Source organism: Megascapheus bottae, chromosome X, assembly GCF_031878675.1.
Source record: "Megascapheus bottae isolate mThoBot1 chromosome X, mThoBot2.hap1, whole genome shotgun sequence".
Classification (NCBI taxonomy): domain Eukaryota; kingdom Metazoa; phylum Chordata; class Mammalia; order Rodentia; family Geomyidae; genus Megascapheus; species Megascapheus bottae.
The window spans coordinates 81,032,335-81,058,480 of record NC_143547.1 but is presented as its reverse complement, the minus strand read 5'-3'; the positions used below and the strand labels follow the sequence as shown (position 1 = coordinate 81,058,480).

The 26,146-nt window shown below is 40.9% G+C and overlaps 1 protein-coding gene across 3 annotated transcripts in view; it reads left to right on the top strand.

The window, feature by feature from the left end:
* Window positions 1-3,086: 3,086 nt before the first annotated feature.
* The window catches only part of Lamp2 (lysosome associated membrane protein 2), a 51,577-nt gene continuing 28,517 nt past the window's right edge, over window positions 3,087-26,146 (top strand). For 2 of the 3 annotated variants that reach the window (XM_090326461.1, XM_090326463.1), the window contains exons 1-3: window positions 3,087-3,270; window positions 20,051-20,169; window positions 23,246-23,459. In XM_090326461.1, the coding sequence (XP_090182587.1) occupies window positions 3,207-3,270; window positions 20,051-20,169; window positions 23,246-23,459 (397 nt within the window). In that variant the 5' untranslated portion in view covers window positions 3,087-3,206. The remainder of the gene's footprint in view (window positions 3,271-20,050; window positions 20,170-23,245; window positions 23,460-26,146) is intronic. The other variant, XM_090326462.1, reaches the window with a different exon arrangement.

Here is a 26,146-nt window from a genome sequence, read left to right as displayed (position 1 = left end):
TATCGCTCTACCACTTGAGTCACAGTGCCACTTACGCATTTCTGGTGGTTAATTGGAGATAAAAGTCCCATGGCTTTTGTGCCCAGACTGCCTTTGAACTGTGGTTCTGAGATCTATGCTTCCTAAGTAGCTAGGATTACAAGCGTGAGCCACTGGCACCCAACGATGTGAGCTTCTTTAAGGTGGAGAGCACGGCTCATTTTTTTCCATTAATCTCCCCTCCTAGCAAGTGCTCAGGAAATGTTTGCTGAATTAATAAATAACCAGAAGCTATAAGAATAGGTTCTAGCTTTTAGAGATCATATGACCTCAGTGCTGAGCTGGTAGAAAGATCTCCCCAGTCTATTTCCTGGATTTTTTCCCAGCTGTGTCACATAAGGGAAAGTGACCAGGTTATATGACTTTTTCCTTCCCGTTAGCCTTGCCAGCTGACATTGACAGACTTCTGACTTCCGCATTGACCACTTTCTCCATGTTTTTTTTTTTTTGAGACACAATGGCTATGTACGGCACGCTAGCCTTTGACTCACAATCCTCTTACCGCAGTCTCCCAAGTTCAGAGGTTATAGACATGCACTACCACATCTGCTAACCACTATGTTCTTTTGTCTTTTTTTTTCAAGAACAGAGGGTTAAACATGAAAGTTACACAACATACAATTTGAAGAGTAAGGCCATAGTCCATTAGTAAGCATTGGTGGAGCCACTTTTGAGGGCTGAATTCAATTATGTGTACTGAAGATGGCTATATCCAAAAGATAGCTGTAGCCAAACCTTGCCGATAGTGGGGCAGTCAAATGGTGTTTTACTAAAGACAATGAGTAATGGTACAGCATATTTTGGCTCTGGATTGGGCAAGTCAATTTTCCATGACTTAATTTTGCCCCAGATAGATAACATCTATAGTTTTCTCACTTTCAGGAGTTAATAACATCAACGCAAATGAAAGTGAGGTTAGATAAGTGAGTCTTAATTTTTATGTTGGAGTTATTTATAGTGAAATTGTTTAACATAATTTCCTGCAGAAACAAATGGTGTATGTAATTTCTGAAAATTCATGGAGGTCTGTACTGTCTACATCCCTGCCCAAGTTTATGCATAGACTCCAGACTTAAAATCTCTTGGATTGGGAGATTTTGAAGCTCCACTTTAGTGTTTGTCGAGCTGTGAAACATAGACTATACCATCAGAATCACTTGGAGTGTTTAAGAAAATAAGACATTTGATGCGGGCATGGTAGTGCTTACCTGTAATCTCAGCATTACAGAGGCTGAGCAAGGGGATCACCAGGAGTTCAGATTTAGCATATGATGCATAGTGAGTTCCTATTGCGAAGAAAGCAACCAAATAGCTGTAAACCTTCTATTTCATAATGTTAGGAGTGAGAAGTAGGAATCTGTGTTTTTGTGGACTTTGCAATGATTCTTTTGGAAGGTAATATTAGAGAGTCAATACTTGGTTCCAGTTATCCACTTTTATGGTTTAATGCCTTCACCTGATGACTTGGGTTTTGTCTTTTCACTGTTTTTTTGGTAAATATAACATTGTATTTAATATAAACTCATTATAGATTATTTGTGTGTATAAACATAACAAACACATCTCTACATATATATAATTTTGCTTTGAGTAGTAATATGGATGTTTGTTAATTCCCTATGTATTCTTGTTTGTCACTTTTTTAATATCTAAAAATTTATAAAAAGTTTAGATACTCTTGGGGCCGGGAGTTTCGCCTCATGGTAGAGTGCTTGGCTAGCATGCACAAAGATCTGGGTCCCATTCCTTGGTACAACATACATAGAAAAAAGCAGGAAGTGGTGCTGAGGCTCAAGTGGTAGAGTTCTAGCCTTGAGAAAATCCAAGGACAGTGCTCAGGCTCTGAGCTTAAGCCTAGGATTGCCAAAAAATTTTTTTAGATAATCATTTAACAGAAACTATGAAAAGGACAATAGAAAGTATTGGTTGCTACAAAGTATAATAACTCAATTGAAATAAATCAATAAAGCAATTCAAAAGATTTGAGTAGAAATACGAATTACAAAAAATTTAAGAAAGTACAATGAACATGATCAAATCTGGTTAATAGAAAAAAAGCAATGAATATAAATAAATAAAAGGAATTGAATTTGTATAATAAAATGAAGGAGTTCAACATATGCACTAGTTTTATCGTAGAAGAACAACATTTTTTTAAAAAAAGGGGACAGAGATAATTTGAAAAGAAAATTTGGAAAATCAACCAAGTAGCTGAAAAGCTTCTATTTCATAAAGTTAGGAGTGAGAAGTAGGACTCTTGTTTTTGCAAACTTTGCAATGATTGTTTTGGAAGGAAATATTAGAGAGTCAATACTTGATTCCAGTTACTACTCTTGTGTTTGAATGCCTTCATCTGATGACTTGGGTTTTGTCTTTTCACTGTTCATTTGGTAAATATAACCAACATTGTATTTAATATAAACTGTATAGATTATTTATATGTATAAACATAATAAAACATATATACATATATATATATAATTTTCATTTGCGTAGTGGTATGGATGTTAAGTGTCTTTTTTCCTTGTTCGTCAGTTTTGAAAGCCTTACTGTATTTTTTTAAAAAGATACTTCCTCTTTCTGAGTTCAGTTTCTCTATATGGGAAACGATGTCGTAACTTGGTGCAGTTGAAGAGCACGTCCTCCTTTGGTGGTTAGTGAGTTTATATCACCCCCTACTTTCTAGGTACATCTAGTGCATGAAGTGCATGGGTAACAAGCGTGTTTGGAGATCAATTTTGTGTCATTTTTGTATGAATTACATTGAGATGCACTTTTTAATGCCAGATACAATTATTCTCTCCTAACAGTAGGAACAGGAACATAAATAACCTACTGTCTACCTGGCTGAAAAGTTCCTCCTCCATCTTAAGCCTTAGAAAGTGCCGTCCGCGCAAACCACTTAGTAGTATAATAGTGGTGTGAACCAAAAAGCCAGGGCGTGGTCTCTCCGCCCATAGGCTCGTACATCACCAATCCTCGCGCAGCTTTGTAGAGTTGCGATTGGCTGAAAGCGAAGAAGAGCCCCACCCCTGGTCTTATGACTCGGGTGAAGCTGCGCTGTGGTCAGTGGTCACCGGAGCTCTACTTCCAGGTCCCCGGAGCCTTTTCACTGGTATCGTTGCTCTTTTCGCCGCTCCCGCTGCTACCTCCAGCTTTTCAGGATCATGTTGTGCTTCCGGCTCTCCCTACTTCCGAGCTTGGGGCTCGTTCTTCTCTGCCTCCTCCTTGGTGAGTTGTGGGGCCCTGGGATTTGTCTTCCCCACCCGGGCCTGGAGCGCGGGTTCAAAGTTCACAACCTGAAAGACTGGTCCAGACAATGCGTACCTAAGGAGCAGCTGATTCTGGGTGGCGGCTGATTCCCTAGGGGAGTGAAGCTGGGACCTACAGAAGGCCTGACGGAGGAGGGATGGCAAGGAAGGAGGGCCTCTGACAATAAAATGGGGCAAGTAAGGGGGCAGATGCCAAGGGGAGTAGGCAGAGCAGACCGAAGAGAGGAGGACATCGGGGTAGAAGAGCAACTTGGGGCGGACAGTGAACACCGAGCTGAAGAGGGCGGTATATGCAGATTCTGGAACGACAGAGACAATTTAGAGACTCTTGTTTTCCCAAATCAAGAAAGAGTTTTGAAGATGATAGAGAAACCACAACGGTCAGAAAGAAAATTAGAACAAAATAGATCGGATCAGCAGAAAGAAGAGCATGGGGGTGGGGGAGAGAAAGCACAGAGAGCTTTAACGCCAGAGACAGGCTTGGGGGCTTTTTACCAATTTGATGCTAAAGAAAAAAGGGTGAGTGATGAAGAATGATCTTAGTTTTGAAGGTGAAAGCAGGCATGGTGCCTGGAGCAATTTTCAGGAAAGAAAAGTCTGTCTAACTCTCAAACAATGCGGGTAAACTTCGGCGGGGAATGTCGGGGAAGCTCAATTTTCTATGACTTTTGCTGCTTCCTCTCAGCCAGACCCCGCCAGAAAAAGCCCCTTACGCTTCCATTGACACCGCTTCCACTATATGAGGTTTTTGTTGGTCTGTGGTGCAATTTTTGTCGACTACCCACCTGTTCTCCACAGTTTTCTCTCATCTTCTCTACCACTCAATTGATCTATTACTTAGGATCATGTAGGAGAAAGGGCTATTAACTTTCTAAGGATTCTGTTATTATTACTAGGTCCTTCAGAATATCACCATGAATGCAATGTTGGCTAATTCTCCTCTGTTCTAATAAGTAGTCCATTAAAAGCTTTAAAAGTCTAAGAATGACCTTTGATCACAGTGTCTTCCTGACCTGATTCATCCTGCCATCGTTGTTAACCAGTGACTCTGGCTATGTGTGGTGCAGACCCATATGAATGTAGGAGAGGACATGAGACACATTAAGGGAACCTGACAACTTTTCAGACCAGTACTGTGAAGATCTTTCTCTTCCCTCTCCCCCTTGCCCTTCAGTACACTGTTTTTCAGAGGTTAATAATGTGTGATGACATCACCCACCACCCAGAATGTTCTAATGTCATTATTTATTGCTCACTTTTAATTTCTAATACACTAAATACCAGTAGAAATAATTCACACAAATGAAAATTCTGTGAAGGTCTCCATGGACAGGTGAGTAAAGTGGGTCCAATTTCACACCAACTGGAAATGCATGAATACTCCACATGGCCACATGTAGTAAGGAATACTTCTGAAGCATTTCTGGACCAGGCCAATGAGACCCTATATTGGAACACTAATCCTTGCCTGCACTGTGAATGCACTGATACTAGTTGTTCCTAACAAAGGCTTGTTAAGGGTGGAAAGCACCTTATCAGTCACTGAGGCACTTCTGACTAAGGTATCTGTTAAGCAGTACTTCCCTGCCAATTGAGTCACAAACACAGCACTTATTGTTTTAGGGAAAGTGGGACAAAAGTAATAATTAGCCTTTGGCCAGGAACACAGCCTAGTAGTAGAGTGCTCACCTAGCATGCACGGAGCCCTGAGTTCCATTCTTTAGTACCACATAACACACACAAAAAAGCTGAAAGTGGTGCTATGGATCAAGTGGTAGAATGCTAACCTTGAGATAGCCCAAGGACAGTGCCCAAGCCCTGAGTTCTGGCTCCAGGACTGCCCCCGCAAAAAGAAAAATCATTTTCCAAAGTTTTTGGTTGCTTTGTGGATTTTGCATGCTACTTGTTAGCTTATGTGTTCTTTTCTTTTATTTTTATTTTTATTTTTTGCCAATCCTGGGGCTTGAACTCAGGGCCTGAGCACTGTCATTAGACTCTCAAGGCTAGAGTTCTACCACTTGAACCACAGCACCACTTGGGACTTTTTCTATGTATGTAGTACCGAGGAATCAAACCCTGGACTTCGTGCATGCTAGGCAGGCACTCTACCACTAAGCCAAACTCGGGGCACTTATGTGTTATTTTTTTGTAAACGAATGCTTTTGTTTGGTTTTTACAAAAGCAGTGTTTGGTCAATGTAGAAAATAAACAGGCAAAAATAAGCACATAGAAGAACTTTAGCAGGTCATCTGCTAGTTTCCCATTTATTGATCAGCACTACATAGATTCATCCTCTTGCATTGTTTCTAAGATCCATTCCCTATGCCTTCAATTTCAGAACAGAATTTGGAGGACTTAAAATGTATGTATCTAGATCTAGTTTGCAAAAAGCTGCAGAATGCAATATGGTTGCTTTTCCTGATAGTTCCCGATTCAGTGTGCAATTCAAAACTTCTCCCAAGGGGCTGGGAGTTTGGCCTAGTGCTAGAGTGCCTAGGATGTGTGAAGACCTGGATTCAATTCCTTGGTGCCACATACATAGAGAAAAAGCTGAATGTGTTACTATGGCTCAAGTAGTACAGCTCTAGCCTTAAGAATGCTCAAGAGGGGCCGGGAGTTTGGCCTAGTGGTTAAAGTGCTTGCCTAGCATGCATGAAGACCCAGGTTCGATTCCTCAGTACCACATACATAGAAAAAAGTCGAAAGTGGTGCTAAGGCTCAAGTGGTAGAGCTCTAGCCTTGAGAAAGTCCAAGGACAGTGCTCAGGCCCTGAGCTCAAGCCCAGGACTGGCAAAAAAAAAAAAAAGAATGCTCAAGAATAGTGCTCAGGCCCTGAGTTCAAGCCCCATGACTGCCCCCCTACAAAAAGAAAAATCCTTCTCCAAAGTCTTTGATTGCTTTGTGGATTTTGCATGCTACTTTTCTTTATAAAACTTGATAGTAAGACCGAGGGTGGTGGCTCGCACCTGTAATCCTAGCTACTTATTACGCTGAGATCTGAGGATCAAGGTTCAAAGCCAGCCCGGGCACAAAAGGACGCAATCCTGAGACTCTTATCTCCAATTAACCTCTAGAAAACAGGAAGTGGGGCTGTGGCTCAAGCATAGGGTGGAAGCCTTAAGCTGAAGAGCTCAGGGACAGCGACCAGGCCCAGTTAAATCCCTATAACCCACAAAGAAAAAGTTCATGTAAGCTAATAAAAAAACTTCTATTAGCTATGGGGAGGATTTCATTGTTTCAGTTTCATACATGTTTATATCACACTCCAATCTCTATTTACTACTCTCCCTGCTCCCACCCTTCTCTCCCAGAACAATTTCAACAAGTTTCATTGTTCTGTTTTTATAGCTGCAAAGTAATCTTATTTTGATTACATACATAATCATTTTTCCGTCCTTAGCTTCACTTCCTCTGGTTAGTATCCTTCCCTCCAAAATCCATTTCTCTTTACTCACCCCCATTCTGCAATTCATCCATAACTTTCACTGAATTTATGTTGTTTGCACACATACTTGCAAGGTATTATACAATTGTTTACTCTTTACCAAGAATAACTTTTTTTTTGCTAGTCCCAGGGCTTGAACACAGGGCTTGAGCACTGTCCTTGGGCTTTCTCAAGGCTAGAGCTCTAGCCACAGCACCACGTTCAACTTTTGTTCTATATATGTGGTACCAAGGAATTGAACCCTGGTTTTTGTGCATGGTAGGCAAGCACTCTACCACTAGAGGCCAAACTCTCTACCCTCAAGAATAGGCTTTTGAAAGCAACAAGTTTGTGAAGTACCTGCTTTGTGCCTGGTACTTACTGTGGGTGCCAGTAAAGGATACTGTCCTGAATTTATCCTCTCATTACCATTAATGTTCTTGCTGTACCAGTTTCACTGTGGAAACTTGTATCTATCCCAGGTCTACCAAGTAGCTATTTAAGAAATAGCTTTATCAGTAAAGGAAAGGGTGACATTGTTCAAACACAAATTATACTCATTACCTGACTTATAAAACAGTAAGTCCTCTGTATAACAACTGAATGGTAACATTAAATTATATATATATATATATTTGTGTGTGTGTGTGTGTGTGTGTGTGTGTGTGTGTGTGTGTGTGTGTGTGTGTGGTTAAGGGGCTGAGAGTATGGCCTAGTAGTAGAGTGCTTGCCTAGCATGCACAGAGCCCTGGCTTTGATTCCTATGTACCACACACACAGAACAAACCAGAAACGGTATTGTAGCTCAAGTGGTAGAGTGCTAGCTTTGAGAAAGCTCAAGTATACTGCCCAGGCCCTGAGTTCAAGCCCCAGGGCTGGCAAAAAAAAACAACCTCAAAACAAAATGAGAAAATCATGGTTAACTATAAAAAAACTCCTTAAATGACCTGGAAATGGACCTGTAGATCAAGTGATAGTGCACTAACCTTGAGCAAAAAAACTCAGAGACAGCTACCAGACCTGGAGTTTCAAACTCCATAACTCGCTCACACACAGAAGAGGACACATTTTGTCTTTCCCAAACTATTAGGTTTTTATATTAGACTATTTTCTGTTCCTTTTTGCTCCTAGTTCTAGTCAAGCCTCCTTTATGATGTTAATCTCAGAGCACACACTGTCTTGCATGCTCTGACGGTTTAATGAGTACCAGATAGCCATTGGTGGGCACTGGGGATATGACTGTGGACTAGACCCAATATATATTCCTCTTCTGTGAACTTTATATACGGCTTTCCAAAAGGTTCTTTTGTGTGTTTAAATTGGGAGTTTCAAGGTCAATGCTAAGAGTGCACATAATTATAGAGCACATTGTGAAATAAAATCATCAATAATAATTCTAGTCTCTTACCTGGACTCTTTTAGATAAACATCCATAATGAACGTTTAAAAATTAATATAGAGAACTAAGAAGTCCTTGGAGAGGTTTTCATGAAGAACCAACATCTCTCATTTTGAGGCCATCTGATGTAAACATGGAGAATTTTCTGTAGCTTTGCCCTAATTGGTTTAATAACAGCGTTGACATAAAGGTTTGTTAAAGTAAATCTAGCTATAATAGAATTACTTGCAAGAACAGACTTGTCATTAGTCCATTAGTCACTGGTTATATCTGATAGGATTATAAATATTCAAATATGTGCCTTGTGCACAGATCTATTCTTCTATATATCTTTACATGGACTTTGTAACTAAGGATTGTTGCTTTGGAGGTAACATGAGCATCTCTTGGTTCAGGAAGACTGTTTATCCAATGCATTCTGATCATAAGTTCATATTAAAGTGATCAGAGATCCCCTCAGATATATTTTTTGTTGTTGTTGATCGTGGGGCTTGAACTCTCGGGCCTGGGTACTGTCCCTGAGCAGTGTTTGCTCAAGGTTATCGCTCTGCCACTTGAACTTCCAATTTTCTGGTGATTAATTGGAGATAAGACTCACTAACTTTCCTGCCTGTGTGGCTTTGAACCGTGTACCTCAGATCTCAGCCTTCTGAGCAGCTAGGATTAAAGCATGAGCCACCAGCACCCGGCTCCACCACTATTTTGTAAGTACTTGTTGGTTTCCTACTCTGCATTGCAAAAGAATTCTGGAGATCTGCCAAATACCACTCAGCAATAAGCACTTTCCATTAGTTGACTAGAGTTGAATTTCATTTCCTATCCTGCTCTCTGATCTGAAAAAAAAAATGAATTCATTCTATCACTTCAAATTGTTCTAGTAATTTTTTCTTTTGGGGGGATACTTGAACTCCACCTGGGCACTGTCCCTGAGCTCTTCAGCTCAAGGCTAGTGCCCTATCCCTGGGCCTGGGCATTGTTCCTGAGCTCTTCAGCTCCTACGCTTGAGCCTCAGCCCTACTTCCCGTCTTCTAGAAGTCTCGGTTCTTTGGTGCCTGGGCTGGCTTTGAACCTTGAACCTCAGATCTTAGCCGCCTGAGTAGCTAGGATTACAGGCTTGACCCACCACGACCAGCTAATTTTTTTTTAGGTGAAGCCTGGGTAATTGCTGGCCTTGAACTCAGTCTTTTTTTTCCTTGTCTGTTGTGGGACTTGAACTCTAGGCTTGGGTGCTGTCCTTGAGTTCAGCAGCTCAAGGCTGCTGCCCATTGAGCCACAGTGCTACTTCTGGTTTTCTGGTGATTAATTGAAGATCAGAATCTCAGAGACTTTAGTGCCCTAGCTGGCTTTGAACGAAAATCCTCTGTTTTCAGCCTCCTTAGTAACCAGGATTACACTCATGAGCTCCCGGCACCCAGCATCAGTCTTCTTTTGAATAGTCTTTTTGCCTCTGCCTCCTAGTTCTTGGACTAGTAGCATGCACTACTACGCTCACCTTGTTTTTTTGTTTTTTGGGTTTTTTTTTTTTGGCCAGTCCTGGGCTTGAGCTCAGGGCCTGAGCACTGTCCTTGGACTTTCTCAAGGCTAGAGCTCTACCACTTGAGCCTCAGCACCACTTCTGGCTTTTTGCTATGTATGTGGAGTACCGAGGAATTGAACCCGGGTCTTCGTGCATGCTAGGCAAGCCCTCTACCACTAGGCCAAACTCCCAACCCCTTTTTTGTTTTTTTTTTTTGCCAGTCCTGGAGACCCAACTAAGGGCCTGAGCACTGTCCTTGGGCTTTTTTTCCCCCCTCAGGGCTAGTGCTCTACCACTAGAGCCACACTACCACTTCCGGCTTTTCTATATATGTGGTACTGAGGAATTGAACCTGGGTCTCCGTGCATGCTAGGCAAGCACTCTAACCACTAGGTAAAACTCCCCCGCCCTCAGCTTGTTTTGTTAGAGGTGTATGTGTGCACACCTTAAGCTCTCATTTAGCTTTCCCCCTAATGACTGGTGTTCTACCACTTAAGCAATGTCTCCAGTCCTGTTTTGTTTTTAATGTTCCTTTACACATGTCCATAGCATAAAGTTACAATACTACCTTTCCATTTTAGGATACCAAAAAACGAGAGTGTAATTAAATGAATGTAATGAATAAACCTGTGACAGGAATTGTGAAAAACATATGTGCAGTACAGGACTGTAAACCTCTATGGTCTTTTTAAAGATCTTTAGCAAAAGATAGTTCTGAATAGGTAAATTTGAGGCCAAGATTTTAATAAGATGAGCCAGGATCTCTTGGCTTATGTCTTAGAATCTTAGCTGCTCAGGACCCTGAGATCTGGGGATCAAGGTTTGAAGTCAGCCTATGTAGCAAAATTCTTTAATGAACCAGCAAAGAAAACAGAAGTGGAGGAGTAACTCAAGTGGCACAGCACCAGCCTTGAGCAAAAAGCCAAGTGAGTGCACAAGGCCCTGAGTTTGAGCCCTAGAACCTGTAGTCTATTACCCCCAAAAGACCAAATAAGATGAAAGTATAGGCAGGGAGTTTGGCATAGTGGTAGAGTGCTTGCCTAGCATGCACGAAGACCTGGGTTTGGTTCCTCAGCACCACATTCATAGAAAAGCCAGAAGTGATGCTGTGGCTCAAGTGGTAGAGTTTTAGCCTTGAGAAAACCTAGGGACAGTGCTCAGGTCCTGAGTTCATGCCCCAGGACTGGGGAAAAAAAAGATGAAAGTAAGCATTCTTAAAAATTGGCAAGTATTCCTTTAGCTAATGTATTTATTAGAAGGGAGGCATGTCTACAGGAATTACTAACTTATTTGGTATACTTCTCTTAGCCCTGAAGGGTTTATATGTTATCAAAGACCCTATTAACAGCTGCAGTTTTGAGTAAGGGTAACTTTCTCCCAGGCAGTAAGTTGGACTCCCTGTTTGAATTCTGGTCTTCAGCTTCAGGGATGAGTGTTCTTAATCACCTTGTTAGAGTGTGTCTGGAGTCATTGTGTCTGTTTGATTTTCTTTTTTATTAGTATTCTTACTCTACCTGACTCTCTTTTTCTTTTCTTTCTCTATTTTTTTCTTCTTCCTTTTTTTTTTTGCCAGTCCTGGGCTTGAGCTCAGGGCCTGAGCACCGTCCTTGGACTTTCTCAAGGCTAGAGCTCTACCACTTGAGCCTCAGCACCACTTCAATTTTTTTCCCCTATGTATGTAGTATGGAGGAATCAAACCCGGGCTTCGTGCATGCTAGGCAAGCACTCTACCAACTAGGCCAAATTCCCGGCCCCTCTCTCAGTGCTCAGATTTCCTGGCCTGGGCGCTGTCCCTGAGCTCTTCAGCTCAAGGCTACTCTCCTACCCCTGGGCCTGGGCCTTGTCCCTGAGCTCTTCTGCTCAAGGCTACAGCCCTACCCCTGGAGCCACAGCGCCACTTCCCCTTTTCTAGTGATTAACTGGAAATAAGAGTCTCTGGGACTTTAGTGCCTGAGCTGGGCTGGCTTTGAACTGTGATCCCCAGATTTCAGCCTCCTGAGTAGCTAGGATTATAGGCGTAAGCCACTTCACCTGGCACTAACTCCGTTTTTCTTATTAAAAACATTGCTACTGGGGATGGGGGGGAGGGAAATGGGGACCAAGACATGTGAAAGGGTATCAATGTATGGGAATTAATGCACCATCTATCTGGCAAATATCATGTAACCCTTCTATTAATTACAATAAATATATGAAAAAAACATTGCTACATTTTGAACATATAAGGTCTAAGTTTTGAAAGAATCTATAAATGAAATTTTGGAAATAGTATTGATATTTGAAATTAAGAATGTTGAATTTTTGGTGTTGTGAGGCTTGAACTCAGAGCCTGAGCACTGTCCTTTAGCATTTCTGCTCAAGGCTAGTGCTTTACTTGAACCACAGCACTATTTCCATTTTCTGGTGTTTAACTGGAGATAAGAGTCTCAGGGACTTTCCTGCCTGGGCTGGCTTTGAAACTTCGTCCTTAGATCTCAGCCTCCGGAGTAACTAGGATTACTGGCATGAGGCCTGTAAGAATATTGATTTTCCTTCTCTTTGGAGAATAAACTCTCAGCTCCATGATCATACATTCTAAGATATATTCAGTCATGACATTTAAATACCTTAAAGCCTTTAAAGTTAAAATGTTTTTGGCTATTCTAACATCACATGTAGCAGCAAGGATGGAAATTTCACACTAGAGACTTTTTACTAAAGTGTAAATATAGTAACCATGAGCTGATTTTATGGGAAAAGTATGAATGCTACCTTAAAATCCATGCCAGAACTTACTAGAGTAAAACCTAATATGGAATTGGAACAAGTATTTAGCAAGACTGATAGGTTCATGATTTGAAAGTGCTAAAGCACTAGTCTTCCTGTAATGAAATTAAACTCTATTTCAAGTCCTTATTGCAGGGGATTTTCACTTTGATGTAATCAATATTTATTGAAAATCTAATATGTATTCAACCCTACTAGGAATGATAGCAGATGGAGAAAAGTAATAGACCTGGCTTCTTCCACCATGACAGAAGTGACAGAAGATGACATTCATATAAAAGACACACTCCCAGGGGCTGTGGCACAGATAGGACCATCTGATTAAGGGAACATTGGAATTCAGATGTGTTGAATCTTGAATCTATCAGATGTTTATCATTTATTCACAGATGTTGGTACCTTTTTTAGGACTAAGGAATTACTTGTTATGGACTGTAATTTTTCACAGCAACAACTAGTCTGTTGCAAAATGATAGTTGAAAATGATAGTTTGGGAACTTTCAATAGAAGGTGAGACAGGATTTACTGGTATAAAATAACTCATTTGCATTTCTATGATGGCTTTAAGATGTCTACTATACTTTCATATATTAATTGATCATTTGTACTTTTTTCATTTGAAAAGTATATTTAGGTCATTTTTTTTTCAGTCCAGGGGCTTGAACTCAGGGCCGGGGCACTGTCCTTGGACATTTTTTGCTCAAAGCTAGCACTCTGCCACTTGAGCCACAGCACCACTTCTGGCTTTTTCTGTGTATGTGGTTCTGGGGAATTGAACACAAGGCTTTGTGCATGCTAGGCAAGCACGCTACCAGTAGGCCACACTCCTGGCCCCATGTTTAGGTCATTTTATCAGTAAGCTAGGGATGATAAAATATAGAGCAGGATGAGCATAGATTCTCTACAAATGCTGTCCATTCTATACTGTCATTTGATATGAGGGACTGGAATAACTGGATTTTCATATCAATATGTGGGAGCCAAAATCCACAGATACTGAGGGACCCTGTACTTATTTATTTTCGTGAGTCATGGGGCTTGAACTGTGGATCTGGGTGCTGTCCCTGAGCTCTTCAGCTCTAGGCTACCCACCTACCCCTTAAGCCACAGCCCTACTTCCCATTTTCTAGTGATTAATTGGAGATAAGATTCTTAAGGTCTTTAGTGCCCATTCTGGGTTCTGGCTTTGAACTTTGATTTTCAAATCTCAGTCTCCTGAATAGCTAGGATTACAGGCGTGAGCCATTTCACCTGGTAGGACCCTGTACTTATACTGGTAGGACCCTGTACTTATAATGTTTTTTTTGACACAACAGGGCTCAGTGGGTGAAAATGGTTTGGACCATACATTTCACATTATGTGTGCTTCTTCCTTATGTATTTTGTGATGTGCACTTTCCTCAGTGTATGTTACATGTCAAAACATTGACTTTATCAAAGTAACTCAGAATGACTGGTACCTTTGGCTATTTATTCCAAAGCCTGGTTTAATACCCTAAGCCATGGGAGAGAACTGTACCACTGCCACCCAGCATGAACTTAACTGGCACCACTGGCCACTGTCACCTTGTTAAGTCTGGACGCTTAATTCTACTGCAGTTACTCCTTCACCTCACGGGAGTTGTTTGTACTGATGGCTCCCTTTTCAGCCTTTGTAAAATCTGGGATGGATGAAATTGTTAAGTAAAACCTAGAATATTTCTTTCCTGTGTTAAGGGAAAGTAAGACAGAAGTGTCCAATGTTTCACTTCAGGTAACACCCAGTCATATAGGCCAGGAATTATAATCCATACAAGGGGTATCTGATTTGCAGCAGGGATATCCTTAGGATAAACATTTTTTTCTCAGTCATAGGGCTTAAACTCTGGGCCTGGGGGGTGTCCTTGAGCTCTTCAGCTCAAGGCTAGCACTTACCTCTTGAGCCATAGTGCCACTTCAGGTTTTCTGGTGGTTAATTGGAGATAAGAGTCCCCCCAACTTTCTTACCAGACTTTTGTGCCAGACTGGCTTTGAATCACAATCCTCAGATCTCAGCCTCCTGTGTAGCTAGGATTACAGGTGTGAGTGACTGGTACCTGGCTAAGATGAACATTTTTGTCAGCAGTTAGCAGAATAAAGATTTCTAGTGCAGAGGAATAATAGAAACCTAGGGGTAGAAGTTGACTCTTAGTGAGACATTTAGGTCCATTGGAAACAAGTTTAACCAGATTAAAAGGGTGTGTGTTCTGGAAAAATGATTTGTGAGTTGCTGAGGAATTAGGGTGTGACAAGATTAAGTACTACTTTAAAAGGATGGCTGAGGTCCTATAGCAGTTTTGGAGCCAGTAAACATTTGATGAAACCATAGTAGTGTCTGAATGTTGCAGGTTTTGGGGGGTAGCTCTGAAGCACTATAGGAATTTAGGGGTGAATGGTAGATTGAGAGCAGAAATAAATGGCAAAGATTGGATTTATGGAAGAATTTGAAAGGAAAAAAAGATAGGATTTCATGAAGAGAATGTAGTAGAAGCTATTTCCAAAACGTTTTTTTTTGTGGGTCATGGGGCTTGAACTCTGGGCCTGGGGCTGTCTCTGAGCTCTTCAGCTCAAGACTACCACCCTACCCCCAAGCCATAGCCCTACTTCCTATTTTCTAGAGGTTAATTGGAGATAAGAGTCTGAGGTCCTTTTGTGTCCTGACTGGCTTTGAACCTTGATCCTCAGATCTCAGCCTCCTGAGTAGCTATGATTACAGGGGTGAGCCACTGCACTGCACCAACTTTCCAAAACTTTTGAGCCTTAATGTCTTTAGTTTAGAGATTGAGGGCCTATGGGAGCCCATCTGAAGGAACAAGTACAAGAATTAATGTTAGTCTTAGAAGTGAGTGAAAGTGGCTGGGAGCATAGCCTAGTGGTAGAGTGCTTGCCTAGCATGCATGAAGCCCTGGGTTCAATTCCCTGGTACCACATACATAGGAAAAGTCAGAAATGATGCTGTGGCTTAGGTAGACCACCAGCCTTAATAAAGCCCAAGGACAGTGCTCAGGCCCTGAGTTCAAGTCCCAGGACTGGCAAAAAAGAAAAGTGAGTGAAAATGATCCTTGTGCAGTTGGAGATGGAGACTAGAAGGAAAGAATCAGCCAAAGGAGAATATTTTTAAAGGAGGAACCCAAAGATGCAAGGCCTTTGTGCCTCTGATCATATAAAATAATTATGAAAATGAAATTCATACATGGAAATGAATTTTTTCTTTGTTGTTGTTTTTGTCTTGTTTGTCTTGTTTGTTGTCTTTGGGAGTGTAAAGGGTGCACAGATATGCAAGAACAAAAGAGTGAACAAATGCAGCACTCACTAGTTACTATGTTGAAAATGAACTATATAACTTCTCAGTGGGAAGACGAGAGAAAAACTAGGAGAGGGAAAGAAGAGGTGTCATTGTTTAAAAAGAAATGTACCTGACTTTCATAACTGTAACCCCTCTGCATGTCACCTTTATAATAAGAATAATAATCACTCTTAGGCAGAAAGGCTGGAAGCAATTGAGCTGTGTGCTGGGGCCTCTGGGCATTTCTCAGGGCATGGTCATGGGCCACAGGGTAGATAGACCATCTAGAATTTAGTTTCAAGTGATAAGTGTACTGTACCTTCTGCTTCATAAACTTGCACTTCTCCTAGGGACATGTTGATCCTGTTACTATTTGAATTGGCCTTCTTGCTACCCTAATATCTTTGGCAAGAAAATGATTAATACATGAAAGGCTTTTCTTGTTTTTTTTGTTTTTTTTGTTTTTGTTTTTTTTTGCCAGTCCTGGGCTTGAGCTCAGGGCCTGAGCACTGTCCTTGGACTTTCTCTAAGGCTAGAGCTCTACCACTTGAGCCTCAGCACCACTTCTGGCTTTTTTCTATGTATGTGGTACCGAGGAATCAAACCCGGGTCTTCCTGCATGCTAGGCAAGCACTTTAACCACTAGGCCAAACTCCTGGCCCAATTGTTTTTTTTTTTTAATTGTTTTAAGTGTCTTCAAAACAAGAAAGAGAATATCCTCAAGCTAAAGGCTTTATTTTAAAAAAAAGTGTGTGTGTGTGTGTGTGTGTGTGTGTGTGTGTGTGTGTGTGTGTGTCTGTGTCTGTGTCTGTGTCTGTGTCTGTGTAGATACTGGAGTTTGATTTCAGAGTCTCATGATCTTGCTTTGCTTTTCTTTGCTCCATGCTGGCACTCTGCAAGTTGAGACAACTCTACTTCCAGAGTTTTGTGGGTTAATTGGAGATGAGAGTCTCTTGGTGATATCTCCAGGAGACTACTATTTATTTCTCACCAGCCTGTCTCAATACTTGGTCCTCAGATCTTCAGACCTCAATCCCTGGAGCAGTCAGTCAGCTGCTAGAGCTTGACTATTTTTTAAACATTGATATAGAACATAACCGTTAAGCATTGTAGAAGGGATATTGTGTGATAATGTTTCAAAGCAGGGATGCATGTGTAATGTTTAAAAATCACATTAGGGCTGGGAATGTGACTTAGTGATAACAGTGTTTGCTAGCATGTGTGAAGCCCTGGATTTGAATCTTCAGTACCACATAAACAGAAAAAGCTGAAAGCAGCACAGTGGCCAGCCTTGTGCAGAAAAAGCTCAAGGACAGTGCCCAGGCTCTGAGTTCAAGCCCCACGACTGGCAAAAAATCAGATTAAAATGTTTCATTTAATTTCAATGATTGATCATTTTTTTATGGTAACAACTTTGAAAGCTTTCTTTCTAGCTTTTTGAAATGTACAGTACATTATTATCTATAGTTGCTCTATTGTACAGTGGCAAATCAGAGATGCTTAGCCCTAGCTGTGGCTTGGAACCCTTCAATCAGCATTTCCCATCCTTCTTTTCTCCTTCACTCCTTGGCCTCTGGTAACCACCATTCTACTTAACAAAAAATTTTCTTGAGTCATGGGGCTTTAACTCTGGGCCTGGACACTGTCCCTGAGCTCTTCAGCTCAAGGCTACCACTCAACCTTTGAGCCACATCCCTACTTACCATTTTCTAGAGATTAATTGGAGATAAAGAATCTCACACTGCTCGAGCTGGCTTTGAACCGGCTTTGAACCGAGATTCTCAGATCGTAGCCGCCTGAGTAGCTAGGATTACAGGCTTGAGCCACCTCGCCCAGCATACTTAACAAATTTTAAGGACCAGAAAAACCAAGAAAACTGTATACCAATCTCTCTAATGAACATAGAGGCCAAATCTTCATTAATGTACAATGCCTGGCAAATCATATCCAACCATGTATCAAAGAAGTACATGAGCTGTGACTCAAGTGGTAGACTCAAGTGTCTTTTGAGCAAATAAGCTCAAAGACAGTGTCCAGGTTCTGAGTTCAAGCCCCAGGAGTGGTATCAAAAACCACCACAATAACAAACAAACATTTATTATGATCAAGTGAGAATTCTCCCAGACACTCTTCTGAGGGTGGCTCAGAAGCTGGGGAGGTTAAGCCAGTCCCCAAAAGACAGCAAGCCAAACTCTAGTTGATTAGCAAAATTGCAAGTTCCAATTCTCAGTACAACTTCAGGGTGGCTTTGGATCTGCTTGACAGCTTTAGCTCATATTGTACTTACGGTAGGAAAACCAACATATAGTTCTTATTACAAGGTCCTTTGGAGCTTTTGCCAATACTTAGTCACTGTCAGTAGCCACAAGCACTAGCATACTCTCTAGGCTTGCTAAAGCAGCCAGGTCTCTGGAGCATGACAGCTTGTATACAGCTTGAAAGCTGTTGCTGAGGCACGCTGGCTTGCTATTCCTCTTGGGACTTTATTCTCTGTAGTCTAGAGCATGCCCCTGCCTGTAGATGATGTGAATTGCTCAGATACCATTTAAGGCTGTACAGCTAATTTAAGAAGAAACAGCTTACCTCTTCACTACTGCATGAAGGAACTTTTAAGATTGTCCATTGTTTATGCTGCAGGTGTATTTGTTGGCATGTTTTCCACTGAGCATTAGAGTACTGAGGCCTTGTTCACTTTAATTTCATAGGGAATGTTCTTGCAATGTAGAAGTATAAGGATCAGAGTCAAGTTAGATACAAAAATCCGAAAGTTTTCTTGTGTCTGTAAGGTCTCTGCCTAACGAGGTAGGAGATTGAAAATGTAGGAAAGAACCATCAGCCTTTCTAGTCAAGTTGATTTTAAAATGAAACAATAGTGAACTTTGCATTTTTAAAGATTAAACTTTTTCTTGTGAATATACCAGCTCATTTCAGTGTTATTTCTTATACATGGTTATGCTTACAAGTGATATTTTATACTTGTTAGTAAGAATTTGGGAATACACTCAAGTGTCTTAGGTCATATGAAACTGGATTTAATGCAAGTAGACCACAGATTATCCCATCATTATTTAGGAAAAGTGGGAGGTGTGTGTGTGTGTGTGTGTGTGTGTGTGTGTGTGTGTGCGTGCACGTGTCTGTGCGCACACGCACATGCGCATGCGTGCATGCATGCGTACATGCATGTGTGCATGCCTATGTTCTGGAGCTTGAACTTAGGGCCTCGGCACTGTCCCTGAGTGTATTCTGCTCAAGGTTAGTATTCTATGATTTGGACCACAGTTTTACTTCCAGATGGTTAATTGGAAATCAGAGCGTCATGAACTTCCCTGAATAGACTTGATCCATGATTCTCAGATTTCAGCCTTCTGAGTAGCTAGGATTCTAGGCATGTGCCTGAGGAGAAACAGGAGTTTTAAAAGCCCCTTGAGCTGGGGTTGGTGGCTCATGCCTCTAATTCTAGCTTCTTAGGAGGTTGAGATCTGAGGATCGTGGTTCAAAGCCAGCTGGGGCATGAAAGGACAGTCCCCAAGACTCTTATCTCCAATTAACCTAGGAAACTGGAAGTGGTGCTATGGATCAAGTGGTAGAGTACTAGCCTTGAGCCGAAGACTTCAGGACAGTGCCTAGGCCCAGAGTTCAAGCCCCATAACCTACAAAAACAAGCAAATGAACAAAGAACCCTTGAAAGATTCCCCCATGCCTTATTTACTTCAAAAACCCTGAAAGGCAGAGAGTACCTTGCTGGTAGAATACTTAGCTAGTATGTATGGAGGCTTTGGGTTTGATCCCAGCAGTGCAGAAAGAAAGGCATACTATAATTGCCTAAAGCCAAACTAGCAAGGCACAAATGTGAATATGATTATTAGGAAGCAGAAGGTGAATGTAGCCAATGCTATTACCTCAGCATCTCAAGTCTAGTAACCATTGTTTTGGGAAGAGACAAATGCTACCTTTGCCAGTAAGATTCTGTTAAAAATTAGGAAGGAACACAAATCATTTTTGGGTATGGTGCTGCATACCTGTGATCCCAGTTCTTGACTGGCAGAGACAACAGGAATCATAAATTGGTGTATGTAATGAAACTGAGTCTCAATAAAAGCTGTGTAGTAGAGGTGGAACTCAAGTGGTACAATGCTTCCCCAGTTAGTGGGGGGCCCTTGGTTCAATCTTCAGTACTGATAGTTTTTATAAGAAAATAAGCAGAAAATCATATATATTAAAAATCATTTTCCTTCATCTTAGAGCTTGTTGGATTTTCAGTACTGGATAGAATTTGCTATTATTTATATATGTTTTTATAGTACAATTTAAAATTTTTTTTTAAATCTAGGAGCTTCTCAGTCCTATGCAATAGAAATTGCTTTGAAAAATTCAGGCGGAGACATTTGCCTTTATGCGAAATGGCAGATGAATTTCACGATACATTATGAAGCTGAAAACAAAACTTCTGTAAGTATATTTTTCTTTCATTTTAATTCTGACTTATCATTTTGCTATGTATACAAATAACATTTCACATTAACTGATGTTAACACTTAAATTCTTTGTGTTGTTTTTTTGTTGTTTTTTTTTAGGTAGAGGACTTCATAGTTTATTTTTTTATTTTTATTTTTATTTTTGTGGGTGTTATGGGGCTTGAACTATGAGCCTGGGCACTGTCCCTGCGCTCTTCAACTCAAGGCTACTGCCCTACCCCTGAGTCACAGCTCTACTTCCCATTTTCTAGTGGTTAGTTGGAGATAAGAGTCTCTCAGACTTTAGTACCCTGGCTGGATCGGACCAAGATCCTTAGATCTCATACTGCGTAGTAGCTCCGATTACAGGCTTGAGCCACTGTGCCTGGCCATAGTTTATGTTTTATGACAAAACTCATTCCACACTTTTAAATGTGACATTAGAAATCAAAGTTCAGGGTTATAGCACAAATCAAGTTAGAGTTTTATATTTAGAGAGAAATAGGGCAAACAAAGCAGCAACAGCTGAAGCAGGGCTGCTATACAGAATAACCTTTAAAGCTGGGCTAGTGGCTCATACCTGTAATCCTAGCTACTCAGGAGGCTGAGATCTGAGGATCTCGGTTCAAAGCCAGCCAGGGCACTAAAAAGTCTGAGAGACTCTTATCTCCAATTAACCAGTAGAAAATGGAAAGTGGGGCTGAGGCTCAAGGGGTACGGTGGTAGCTTTGAGCTGAAGAGCTCAGGGAAAACACCCAGATGCAAAATTCAAGCCCCATGACCAACAAAGAAAAAGAAAAAAAAGAGAAAAACTTAAGAATCAATAAAGGCACAGACAATGAATCTGTATACAGAAATTTTATTCAATTTAAAAGATAAAGATTTTAGACAATTTTGACCCTATAGCAAAGCAAATCTGTCCAGCTTTAAATCACATTCCAAGAGTTGCCAATTTCAATTTTTTACCAGCTTGCAAGAGTACCCTTGATGAGTTCCACTGACATTTCTGTTATTTTAATCCCGTAAGGTATAAAACAAAGCCAATCTAGACTCCTTGATAAACTATATATGTCCTTGAATTTTACAAATGGTTGCCCTAATTATAAGCCCAAATCATTTTTGTATTCTTTCCAGATAATTTACTGTAATGTACAGCAATATTAGTCTTGGAAGTGAATTGTAAACAGTCAACCAACGCTCTGTGTTATAAAAACCAATCTGTATGCAGTTGGGACAATCTACAGGTTCTAACCTGGAAATTCTAAGAAAACAATCTGGATGTATTCATCACAGGAATAGGAAAATCTGCCCATAAAGAATTGATGTGATGGTATTCTGAGATCCCGACCTCGGATGTCATCCTGATGTATCAGGCATTTCTTGCTCAATAAAACATCTTTTCCACTCCCCACCCCAAAAATTGATGTTAATGGCTACCCTAGTACAAGTTTTACTTTTCATAAGCCTATAGGTCCATCATTTAAGTCAATAACAGCAGCTGTAGCTTCATCTCGAGATTCGAAGGCTCCCATAGCTTCACTTGTAGGCGTACCTTTTCTCATTGTACACACACCGAACTTGGGGTTATTTGATGACCATAAAAGAAATCTAAAATCTTGTCAATAGACACAGTGAAGGCCATGTTCTGTACTTTAATAACAGCAAGTGCTGGTTTTCCAGAATTAGATCCAAATCCAGGGGGACCACCAGTGTGGATTGAGCCAGGGCCAGGTCAAAAGGCTGGAGGCCCACTCAAATGCCCAGGGGCAATTCCAAGACCAGGAGGACCACTTCCAAAGCCAGGGGCCACCTAAATTACCAGGGCCATTTCCAAAATTCTGAGCCCCCCTCCCCCGCTTCAAATCCTGCTGGGCCACTTAAATGATTTGGTTCACCTCTAAATCCTGGTTCTTCCAATCCTAGATCAGGTGAATTTCATGTTTTTCTTTTTTTTTGGCCAGTTGTGGGGCTTGAACTCAGGGCCTGAGCACTGTCCTTGGACTTTTCTCAAGGCTAGAGCTCTACCACTTGTACCACAGCACCACTTCCAGCTTTTTTCTATGTGTGTGATACTGAGTGCATGCTAGGCAAGCACTCTACCACTAGGCCAAACTCCCGGTGAATTGAAACATGTTCTTGTAGTTTTTCTGTTTGATGCTGGAGTGAATATTTCTTTTAATTCCTTGATTCTTAGTTTTTCTTGGAGCTGTTTAAAGACATTGATCTGAAGGCCACATGGTGTTCAGATGTCAATGTGTTTAAAATGTAGTAACATTAAAGGCTTGTACCTAAAAATTTATTTACTATTAGAACCCCCCTCCAGGGTGGTCTCCCTGGTCTTATTGCTCTATTTCCTTGTTATTAAAATCCTATCTAGGCTGGGAGTTTGGCCTAGTGGTAGAGTGCTTGCCTAGCATATACTCAGACCCAGGTTCGATTCCTCGGTACCATATACATAGAAAAAAATTGTATCTAATATAACAGCTTAATTTGGGGGAGAGGAGGGTAGTACTGAGGCTTGAACTCAGAGCCTGGATGCTGTCCCTGAGCTTTTTTTTTTGCCAGTCCTGGGTCTTAAACTCAGGACCTGAGCACTATCCTGGAGCATTTTTTCTTAAAGCCAACACTCTACCTCTTGTACCATAACACTACTTCCAGCTTTTTCTGTGTATGTGGTTCCAAGGAATCAAACCTAGGGTTGCATGCATGCTAGGCAAGCACTCTACCACTAGGCCATGCTCCTGGCTCAGAGTCAAACTTTTAAGGAAAAAACAGCTGATAAAGCAGGAATGTACTTCACATGGTTAGCATATGTATTGCCCTGGATTTCATCCCTAGCTTTGCAAAACAACCAAACCCAACCAGCTGAAAAATAGCAGTTCAGGCAAGTTTTCCTTTTTCTCTTTAATTGTACGCAGTTCTGATGACTGGTGTATGGCTGAAGCATCTAAGCACACCAGGCAAAGGGCTGGCTGTTGGCTGTGCCAATGTGTGTTGCCCAACTAGTCTCCCAAAGCTAATACTCACTGCTTCCTGTTTGTTCCTCACCTCCAACTTCTTTTGGCTTTTAGAAAACTGCAACCATTTCAGACTTTACCGGTATGAACTATAATGAAAGCAAATGTAGGGATGACAACAATCATTCCCAAATTGTAGTACAGATTGGATCCAGTTTCTCGTGGATTGCGAATTTTACCATGGAGGCATCTAATTATTTAATTGATGCTGTTTCATTCACCTACAACCTGAGTGATGCTTCAATATTTCCTGATGCTGCAAAGACAGGTAACCTTAAGAATTGGTTTGGTATTATATTCTTGGATTTTTACTAATAATAATGTGGTCACTCATACCTGTAGTCCTCGCTACTCAGGAGGATGAGTTCTGAGGGTTATGGTTCAAAGCCAGCTCAGAGACTGAAGGACATGGGACTCTTAGAAAAAGGGAAGTGGGGCTGTGGCTTAGGGGTAGGGCAGTAGTCTTAAGCTGAAGAGCTCAAGGACAACACCCAGGCAAAGAGTTCAAGCCCCATGACCCACAGGAAAAAAATGTAGTAAAACACATACAAGGTCATCTTTATGGACATTTGTCTTACTAACTAGACTAGGAAACCAAATCTTTCTATCCCTCTCTGTTCCTGATCACATGCATAGCAGTGTCAGTAATGGTGTTCCCTGCCATTTGGGAGCCACTTTACTCTGTACTTGGAGTAAGTTCCCTGCAGCAACTTGGGAAGAAGATATCTCAGTTCAACCAGTAAAGAGCATAAGACTTGATGAGATTCAGTGGACAAATGATGAATGAGGGGGCAAAAAATCCTTTCCTAATCACTGTGTACAAGTTCAGTAACCTGAGACTAAAAGAAATGGCTTGTCTTTAGATCTTTTCTACCATTCAGATAATATTTTAACTGAAAAGTAAATAGCGATTAACGTTTAAATGACTAAGGTCAACATTTACTGCTGTTTTGAGACAATTTCAGGTCAGAATGAACTTGGGAAAGCACAGGCAATTAGGTCATTGTCATTCCCAGAATTGAAATATGTAATAAATATTTTTGAAAAGAACAGATAATGGATATTTAAATTTTTGTTCTCTTTTTGAGGCAGGTCAAGCTTGCCTTGAACTCATACTCTACTTGCCTGAGCTACCTAAGTGCTGGGATTATAGGCATGCACTGCCACACTCAGTTTGAAAGGTCACTTTTTTTTGCCAGTCCTGGAGCTTGGCCTGGGCACTTGCCCTTGAGTTTTCTCAAGGCTAGTGCTCTATTACTTGAGCCACAGCACCACTTCTGACACTTTCTGCATATATGGTACCAAGGAACTGAACCCAGGGCTTTGTGCATGGTAGGCTACACTCATGGTCTGAAATTTTAGTGGGACATGGAGCTTGACCTCTGGGGCTGGGCGTTGTCCCCGAGCTCTTCAGTTCAAGGCTACCACCCTACCCCTGAGCCACAGCCCCACTTCCCAGTTTTCTTTTTCTTTTTCCATATCCTCTTTTTTTATTGTAATTAGTAAAAGGGTTACATGATATTTGCCAGATAGAAGGTGCATTAATTCACATACATTGATACCCTTTCACATGTCTTGGTACCCATTACCCTCCCCCCCCACCCCCAGTTTTCTTTTTGTTTTTGTTTGTTTTTTTAGCAATTAATTGGAGATAAGAGTCTCTTTAGTGCCCAGGCTGGCTGTGAACTGCCAACCTCAGATCTTAGCCTCCTGAGCAGCTAGAATTACAGGCATGAGCCACTTGCAATTTTCTTAAGGAGATAATCCTCTCCCTCCTCCCCCTCCAATGACATTAGATTAAATTGCTTTTTTGTAGTAATTTAGCATTAGTTACCAAGACTTGTGGATTAATAATCATTTGACGTACAAATAGGAAAAGATCATAATTTATAAACCAAGAAATAAATGAGGAGCACATTATATTTCGGAGACAGGACAGACTGAAACTTAAAGTTTTCTTTTTTTACTAATCTGTTAGTTTGAGCAGATGACTGAAGCAAAAGTTGTTATTGGGTATCTTAGATATGTATCTTTATGTCCTGCATTGTCTTTGAGAATTGGGGTGAGTGAAAAATAACTCATAATTTTTCACTTTTTTATTAAAGAATTTATTAACATTGATTTTTACATCATATTTCAAATGACATGTTTAACAAACAAGTGTTCAAGATGGAAATCTCTATATACAATCACTGGCACTTAGTTTTTAGAACATAATCAAAATTAGGCTAAGGGTTTATATATCATAGATACATATTAATTTATGAAATAAAACATTAAGAAGCTTAGAAAACAAGTTGAGACCAAGCTAAATTTTGTCCCCAAGTTATGTGGAGAAATTTGAAAACATGGAATTCAGTCTGATTTGGTTTGAGGGATTAGTGTGTACATTTTTTCTAACAAGATGAAGTGGGTAGGAGTGGGTGTGAGTCATATCCCCTGATCCTATCTGTGGGTCCCTGCCTGCGTTAAAAGTGTCCTCCCTTAGTGGTTCTGATCAGGAGTTAGCGAAAGATAAGGCCAGTGTGTGACAGGGATGAGAAAGCCTGCTTAAGAAGTGGGGCCTGAGCTAAAACCATGTAAATGGTGGAATTTGACTAGGATGTTTCCACCAGGGGGAAGCAGAGTATGGGCAGTAGTAATTGGACAGTTGCCTGATGAAAATTGCAACATTGTGTGTACAATGGAAAAGAAATGAAAGTTGGCCAAATACCACGTGACTGAATTATAAGGGACTGAAGCCAAGGACAACATTTAGATTGAGGGAATAGGCAAAAGGGAACCATTTTGAAGTTTTGTAAGTGAGAGAATGGTGAAACAAAACAGGATTCATATGAAAGCGGATGGACTATAAGACCAGGTGTCAGCTTCAGAGGCATTTCTGAAAAGAAGAATATTCAAGGTACAATGGTAAATGAGGGAGATTTAGTCTGACATGATAGGACAGAAAAACTA